General features: G+C 45.7%; 1 protein-coding gene across 1 annotated transcript; it reads left to right on the forward strand.

Annotated features, from left to right (window-relative positions):
* Positions 1 to 274: 274 nt before the first annotated feature.
* On the forward strand, positions 275 to 6,533 carry LOC133514342 (all-trans-retinol 13,14-reductase-like). The gene is made up of 11 exons (XM_061845972.1): positions 275 to 527; positions 1,414 to 1,596; positions 1,687 to 1,928; positions 2,091 to 2,292; positions 2,361 to 2,558; positions 2,638 to 2,757; positions 3,504 to 3,642; positions 4,377 to 4,486; positions 4,557 to 4,726; positions 4,879 to 5,038; positions 6,314 to 6,533. The coding sequence occupies exons 1-11, from the start codon at positions 368 to 370 to the stop codon at positions 6,460 to 6,462; spliced, it is 1,833 nt and encodes a 610-aa protein (XP_061701956.1). The 5' UTR covers positions 275 to 367; the 3' UTR covers positions 6,463 to 6,533.
* Positions 6,534 to 7,983: the final 1,450 nt, after the last annotated feature.

Raw genomic sequence — 7,983 nt, forward strand, 5'->3', positions numbered from 1 at the left:
ATTATTGTTCATAATGTGACCATTTTGAATTTTTGTTCAGATTTTAGCAAGAATCATGGAAGTTGACAGACATGATTACCTTTTGCGGGCCACAAAAATTGACGTGGCTGGCTAGATTTGGCACCCAAGCCTTGGGTTTGACACCAATGCATTAGAACGTCTATTCCTGACTTGATTTTTTTTTTTTGAGCGGCTGCGATATGAAACTACAAAAAGTGGCGGAATGTATATATAATATATCAATTTTGAACTGTCAGTTCTTGGTGGGCGGTGCTTCCCCGCCTCTCGATACGGAACACAACCAGTTTCCAGGTGGCTCGAGTCCGCACTGGTCACGGCAAGCCCGGAAGGTGAGCAGAAAGCAATCATGTGGCTCACCGTGGCGATTTTTGCCGTCGCCCTGCTCGCTTTCTGCCTGAAATACGTCTTCGCGACTTCCGGATCCAATCCCTTTGAGGCGGACACGCGAGAACCGCTGAAGCCGATGGTCCATGACAGGAAAGAGAAGAACAAAGTGTTGAAACAAGGTGAGCCCGGCGGGTGGCGTTGTGTAAGCGACTTTTGCGCACACGAGGAACGAGTGCTGAGGTCACGTTGACAACTTGTGCTGCTTGGGTTGTGATGACTAGCTTAGCTGGCCATTGTTGTGTTCACTTCAGGACATATGTGCCGATGTCTTGGGTTCGCACACTACTCAAAAAGTAGCATGAATTTGTGAGGAGAAGCTGGGGCATTTTGTGGCAATAACAAGGTCTTGGCTCATCGTGGAATTGCACATCACTTCCGGGTCACACTGCCTCACGGCGACATATTCGACTTTCCACATTATCTATGTGCTTAGAAACTGCTTGTTGTGTTTGATAATTGTCAATATATACAGAACTACAGTCATCCAAAATATCTGCTATTGGGCTATAAACAGTTTTTTTTTACTCTATATGTTTGAATATTAGTATTGAGTTTCAGATCAATTTAATTTTAGAATGTTTTCTACATGACAACAGGCTACTGTATAGTGGGCCTTAGACCTGACTACTATTACTACGTTTTTCCTTCCAAATAAGATTTTAGTTTGTTGGTAACTCAAAAGACATCTCAAATCTTCTTTGGCCATTCAAATTAATGGAAATGCCAATAATCTGTTCCAGCGTCCCCACTTAGCAAAAAAAAAAAAAATGCTGTTTTAAGAAGGAAAGGTAACACATCTCATATTGGATGACATTAAAACATAGACTCATACAGTCTGTTACAATTGAGAGTTGTGTAAATAATGAGGAGCCCGCGTGTATTTACTAGGATTGGCTCCAGCACTCCTTGCGACCCTCGTGAGGATAAGCGGCTCCGAAAATGTATGGACGGATGGAAGTTGCTAGATAGTCTTAATTATAATACGAACATTGTCGTTTTGCGCAGGCTTCTTGGCCAGTAAAGTACCTGAAAACTTGGACGCCGTCATCATCGGCAGCGGGATCGGCGGGTTGGGCCTGGCGGGGCTTCTGGCTAAAGTGGGCAAGAAGGTTCTGGTTCTGGAGCAGCACGACCGGGCCGGCGGTTGCTGCCACACGTTCACCGAGAAGGGTTTCGAATTTGACGTCGGTGAGGAGAATGTTTGAGTTTGTTGAATTGGAGAAAAAAAAAAAAAAAAAAAACCCTTAAATGGATCTAAGAGGTGTTTATGTACTGTAGGAATCCACTACATCGGCGAACTGCTGGACCATAAGCCGTTCCGCTGCATCGTGGACCAGTTGACCAACGGGCAGCTCCAGTGGGAGCCACTGGAGAATCCGTTTGACCACGTCGTGATCGGGCCACCGGAAAACCGGCGCCGTTACCCCATCTACAGCGGGCGGACGCGCTTCCCCGAGGAGCTGAAGAAGCTCTTCCCGGGCGAGGAGGCAGCCATCGACGAGTACTTGCGACTGGTCAAGGTGAGAGGAAGGTCAACACCCGTCAACCTCTGGCTGCTGTGCTCTTTTAAGTGAAACGTGAAATGGTCTTGGATCTAATTTATGACGAGATTATTCAGACTACAGACTATGTCATGACGTACTACCTACCGCTAGTCGGTGTCACTTTTTTTTGTGTTGTAGAAAACGACCCGCGGCATCTGGTTCATGGTCCTGATCAAGCAATGTCCGGCCTTCTTGTCGGAGCTGCTGGTACGCACCGGCGTGGTCAAATATCTCTCCGCGTTCTTCGAAATGGCGCCCCGCAGCTTGACTGAAGTAGTCAACGGCCTGACTGAGAACAAGGACCTCCGGGCCGTCTTTTGTTACATCTTTGGCACCTACGGTAGGCTGCCATGTCGGCGAACAAGAAGAAACTTTATTAACCTCAGCCGACTCTTGATCCCCATCCAGGTGCGATGCCAAAAGAAGCCAGCTTCGCCATGCACAGCGTGCTGGTCAATCACTACCTGAACGGGGCCTGGTACCCCAAAGGCGGCGCCAGCGAAATCGCCTACCACATCATCCCCATCATCGAGAAGGCGGGGGGCGCCGTTCTGGTGCGAGCGCCCGTAAACCGCATCCTGTTTAACGACGAGCGGGAAGCGTGCGGTGAGTGCAGCGTCTACCGGGAAAAGTGCGCGCGGTCGCGTTTGTTTCGTTTCGGTAATATCCGATACGACTCCATCAGGTGTTAGTGTCGTGAAGGGCCAGGAGGAGGTCCACATCCGCGCTCCCATTGTCATCTCCAACGCGGGTATCTTCAACACCTACCAGAAGCTTCTGCCCAAAGAACTCCAGGCCATGCCGGGTAAGACGGAAGGAACAAGGCTTTGATCTTTATTAATGATGTCCAAATGTTCTCCACTGAGGACCGATCTGTTAAAAAAAAAAAAAATTATAATGTATAAAGGCATCATACTTATGAATTGTGCTCAAACCAATGAATTCATATTACAACAAATGCTAAGCAAAGCCAATTTATTGATACAGTGCATTTCCTAAACAAGGTAACTTAATGTGCCTTACATAAGTACAAGTATTTAAAACTAAAGACAGGCAGCACGGTGGCCTCACAGTTCTGAGGTCCCGGGTTCAATCCCGCACCCACTTGTGTGGAGTTTCCATGTTCTCCCCGTGCACGCGTGGGTTTCTTCCAGGCACTCCGGTTTCCTCCCATATTCCAAAATCGTGCAACATTAATTGGACACTCTAAATTGCCCATAGGTGTGAGTGCGGCTGTTTCGTCTCGATGTGCCAGCAACCAGTTCAGGGTGCCTCCTGCCCGTTGACGGCTGGGATAGGCTCCAGCACTCAACGCGATCCTCGTGAGGATAAGCGGTGAAGAAAATGGATGGATGGATAAAACTAAAGGCAAAGATAAAGGAGCAGTAAGCAGTTAAACAAATGTAAAGATATAAAACCATAAACCTCAACATAATGATAATGATGAAAACAAACAAATTAGATTTGTTATGCGATTTTGGTCTTTCAAAAACCTATTTTGCCTTTGAATTTATTTATTTTTATTTACTTTTTTTTTTTTTTTTTTAATAGCAATCCAGAGACAATTGAGCATGATGAAGCACGGCTTAGGCGGCCTCAGCATCTTCGTGGGACTCAACGGGACCAAGGAGGAGCTCGGCCTCAAAGCCGACAACTACTGGATCTTTTCTGAGAACAATTTAGACGAATTGTAATTATATTTTTTCCTTTTTTTTTTTACTCTATACTATATATACCGTTATTCCCGGCCTACAGAGTGCACCTGGTTACAAGCCTCACAGAGTACATTTGTAAAGGAAATACCAATTGGTACATACATGTCTGCAGCTGTGTAAAAGCTGCAAGTGTCCAAATTGAAACCTGAGATATTTACAAAGACGGTACACAGTAAGAGTTTAACGCTCCTGCAGCGCTAATACTAGTGCTAACGCCAGTGCTAACGCTAGCGCGGCGCTAACTGTAGTGGTACTGCTAGTGCTGCGCTAACGCTAACAGGGCCGGTTAAAAATAAAACTTACCGGTAAATATCACTGAGACACGTCAGTAACACAGCAGCAACATGGGATCACAGCACTAGCGCAGCGCTAACAGGCCCTGTAAAAGTCACTTGCTCGGCACATGTATTCCACAGGTCTAATTCCTACCTTTTCCGCTTAAGTGCCCCCTTGCGGCCATTAGGAAAAAATGCACAAATTAGCCCCATCGCCACATCCAAAGCGTGTGGAAAAAGGTTGCGGCTTGTAGGTCGGAAATTACTTTGCATATATTATAGGGATACACGATAATGGCTATCAGCCAAGTATTGGGGGAAAAATGATGTCGCGTGGATCGGTCTGGCATTGGAAAAAGGAGCAAACTGCCTGATAACAACGGGAAAAAGTTTTTATGGAAATAAATAGTGGTCTTTGCCATTTTGTTCCTCAGGGTGACCGAGTACATTGAGGGTGACAGGGAGGAGTCCTCCAAAAAAATCCCCCTCCTGTTTGTCGCCTCCCCGTCCGCTAAGGATCCCACCTGGGAGGAGAGGTCGCCAGGTACTAACTAAACGTTTCCACCGTGCGGCTGAGGATTTTAAAAAGTTTTGCTTTTGGTTCGACCTTGAAGGCAAGTCCACAGTGAGTCTGGTCAGCTTCGCCAATTACGACTGGTTCGAGGAGTGGAAGGACGACAAGGTGACCAATCGAGCGTCTGACTACAAGCAGCTCAAGCAGGCGTTCATCGACACCGCCCTGCAGGTGGTGCTGGACGTGTTTCCGAAAATAACGAGGGACAAGGTAACGTTGGCATGAGCATTAACGGAAGAGTCCGCAGTTATGTTCTATATTTTTAAACTGCCTCTTGGCAAAGTAATCTGGGGTTGACTCCGCTCTTTGGAGCACAACACCGAAAACTGCTCAATGACTGAACTTTTCCCATTGGGGCGCAGGTGGAATACATCGACGCCGGCACGCCCATCACCAACACGCACTACATCGGAACCCCCAAGGGCGAGATCTACGGGGCGGACCACGGCCTTGAGCGCTTCACCCCGGAGCTCAACGCCAGCGTGAGGCCCCAGACGCCGTTGAAGAACCTCTACCTGACAGGTAGTCACGTCCTTCGGTCTGGAGTTCCCAACCTTTATATACATTGATCTGAATGACGCGGTGGGCAACGATGCATCATTTTAGAATCAAGAGTCGACCGGTTTTCTGTCCCACTCCAGCTTATAGCTAGTAAATGTTTTGCTGCAGTGACAGTTTGTCAAGGCAGTGGCATGTAAATTGGGTTTGAAAGATGGGTGGGGCATCCAGAAACTATTTGTCAACAGGAGGGGGGTGCAGATGCTACATTTTGGTCTATCTACAGAACAGGTTAATTTTTTTTCTTCTGCGATCCAGTGGAAGAGCTTTTAATGGTTATGCCTCTCACAACACGTCGCTGACATAGATAGATGAAATTGTAGTACCGTAAGTTCCGGCCTAGAGTGCGCACCTGGTTATAAGCCTCAAAGGAAATACCATTTGGTACATAGATATGCCGCAGGTGTGTAAAAGCCGCTAGTGCACACATTGAACCCCACATTGACACACGAGATATTTACAAAGAAAGATAATACACAAAGACTTTAACGCTAGCGCCGCCAAACTAATGCTAACGCTAGCGCCGCCGTGCTAATGCTAAGCAGAGGTCACCAACGCAGTGCCCGGGTGCAAATGTTAGCCGGCGAGGACCATACGAGGCGCCCGCAAGGTATGTTCTAAAAATACCATAGGCCACAAATTGTTACTGTTATTGGTGCTTTAAATTCTGAATCTGAGTTGCTTACATGAATTAAAATTTGAAAATAGCTGTAATGTCATTTACTACAATAAATTAAAACGAAAATATTTTATGTACATGTAATGAACTGAGTCAGAAGTTTCCCGCAAAGAAGTCATGTAGCCCTTCATACGATCGGTGCTCACGAAGTACACCTCAGCCTCAAAAAGGTTGAGCCCTTCGATAAAGCTAGCACTGCGCTAACGCTAGCAGGTGCTATCAGGGCCGGTTAAAAAAACATACAGGTAAAAATCACTGAGACACGGCAGTAACACGCTCCCGCAGCGCTCACACGGCCGGACCGGTAAAAGTCACTTCCTCGGCGAATATATTCCAACAATCTCACTCTTACCTTTCCTGCTCGAGTGCCCCCTGAAGGCCATTTGAAAAAATGCACAAATGAGCCGCATCACCGCTTAAACCACAGGGTTGAAAGTGTGTGAAAAAAGTTGCAGTTTATAGGCCGGAAATTACGATAAATACTTTTCAGATCAACTGGTCCTATAAGCATGAGCCACCATGTCGTCCAATCCATTCACATGTCCATGTGTGTGTTTCAGGTCAAGATGTGTTCCTGTGCGGCTTCGCAGGCGCGCTGGCCGGCGCGCTCACTTGTGGCTCGGCAATACTCCACCGCAATTTGCACCTGGATGCCGTGGCGCTAGCCAAGAAGACCAAGTTTGTCAACGGCAAACTGAAGGGGGTCTAATCGGGACGAGAAGGGGCTACTGGCTTGACCAAAATGGCTTTTTTAATATAAAAAAGAGAATGTGCTCATCAGCCAATGACTTACTGGCTGTTACCTCATTCTCATCATGTGAAGAAATATGCAACTACTTGGTAACAATTGTGTATGTAACACCCAAAAAAAGGGGGGGGGGGGGGCTTCCACTCTAGTGAGGCTGTCTTCAGTGCTTTTAATTAATTACATATTTTAAAAAAAAAATATATATATATATGTTTTTCCTTAAAACCTACTGAACACTTTATGATGCAAAGCTGATTGGACCGGACCATCACATGAAAGTAAGACTTACCGACCTGCTCATTGAGCAATTGTATTCGTACTCTATTCATTTGATCATAGCCGGCATAGACCTTCTGGTCACAGGCATCGCTTTTTCCTCCACAAGCACATTAAATATTCTAAACACTTAAGGATTGATGTAAAACATAATATTTGATATTTGAAATGCTATTCATATGGCTTGCCGCAATGTTGTTGCGGTGGTGTGAATGTGCGATTCAAATTTGGAATTTTTGGCCAGTGTCAGAATTAATGGCGGTTCATGAAAACAGTTGCCATACCTACGCACAGTCCGGTCCCGTTGCTCTGTCTGGGGCAGACTTAACGTATACAGGTACTAGAATTTGAAATTTGTTGAAATACTTTATATGAAATAGTAACATAGAAAAGAAATTAATATACATATATATATATATATATCTACCGTAACTCCTGGCCTAGAGAGCGCACCTAGTTAAAAGCCGCACCAAGTACATTTGTAAAGGAAATACCATTTGGTACATACAGTACATACGCCGCAGCTGTGTAAAAGCCGCAAGTGCCCACAATGAAACCCATATTGAAACATGAGATATTTAAAAAGACGGTACAGAGAAAGAGTTTAACACTAGTGCAGTGCTAACAGTAGTGCAATGCTAGTGCGGTGCTAACTCTAGTGCTAGCGCTAACAGGACCGGTTAAAATAAAACTTATTACATATTACTGGGACGTGCCAGACGTAACAGAGCAGCAACACGCTAGCACAGCGCTAATGCCAGTGCAGCGCTAACAGGGCTGGTAAAAGTAACTTCCTCGGCACATGTATTCTTTTCCGCTCGAGTGCCCCCTTGCTGCCATTAGAAAAAAAAAATGCACAAATAAGCCGCATCACCGCATAAACCGCAGGGTTAAAAGCGTGTGGGGGGGAAAAAAAGTCGCAGGTTGTAGGCCGGAAATTATGGTACTGTCGTGATATGCGAGTATTCTTTTGATGTGAAGTGGCCTCAACTGTGCCCTGTGTGGTTGTAATATGTTTACTAAGAGCTCATATTAAAAGCACTAACTGGGTTAAAGGGACGGCAGACATTTTATGGTCTCTGTTCTTCTTTTGCCCACACCTGTTCAAAGAACTATCGAAAAAAGACTTTTATATTTGTGTTTTGTGTCAACACACTTTTGAAAATATCATGCTGGATATGAACACTATAACTGACACTTCCTATT

The sequence above is a fragment of the Syngnathoides biaculeatus genome, chromosome 16 (genome assembly GCF_019802595.1).
Source record: "Syngnathoides biaculeatus isolate LvHL_M chromosome 16, ASM1980259v1, whole genome shotgun sequence".
Taxonomy (NCBI): Eukaryota; Metazoa; Chordata; class Actinopteri; order Syngnathiformes; family Syngnathidae; genus Syngnathoides; species Syngnathoides biaculeatus.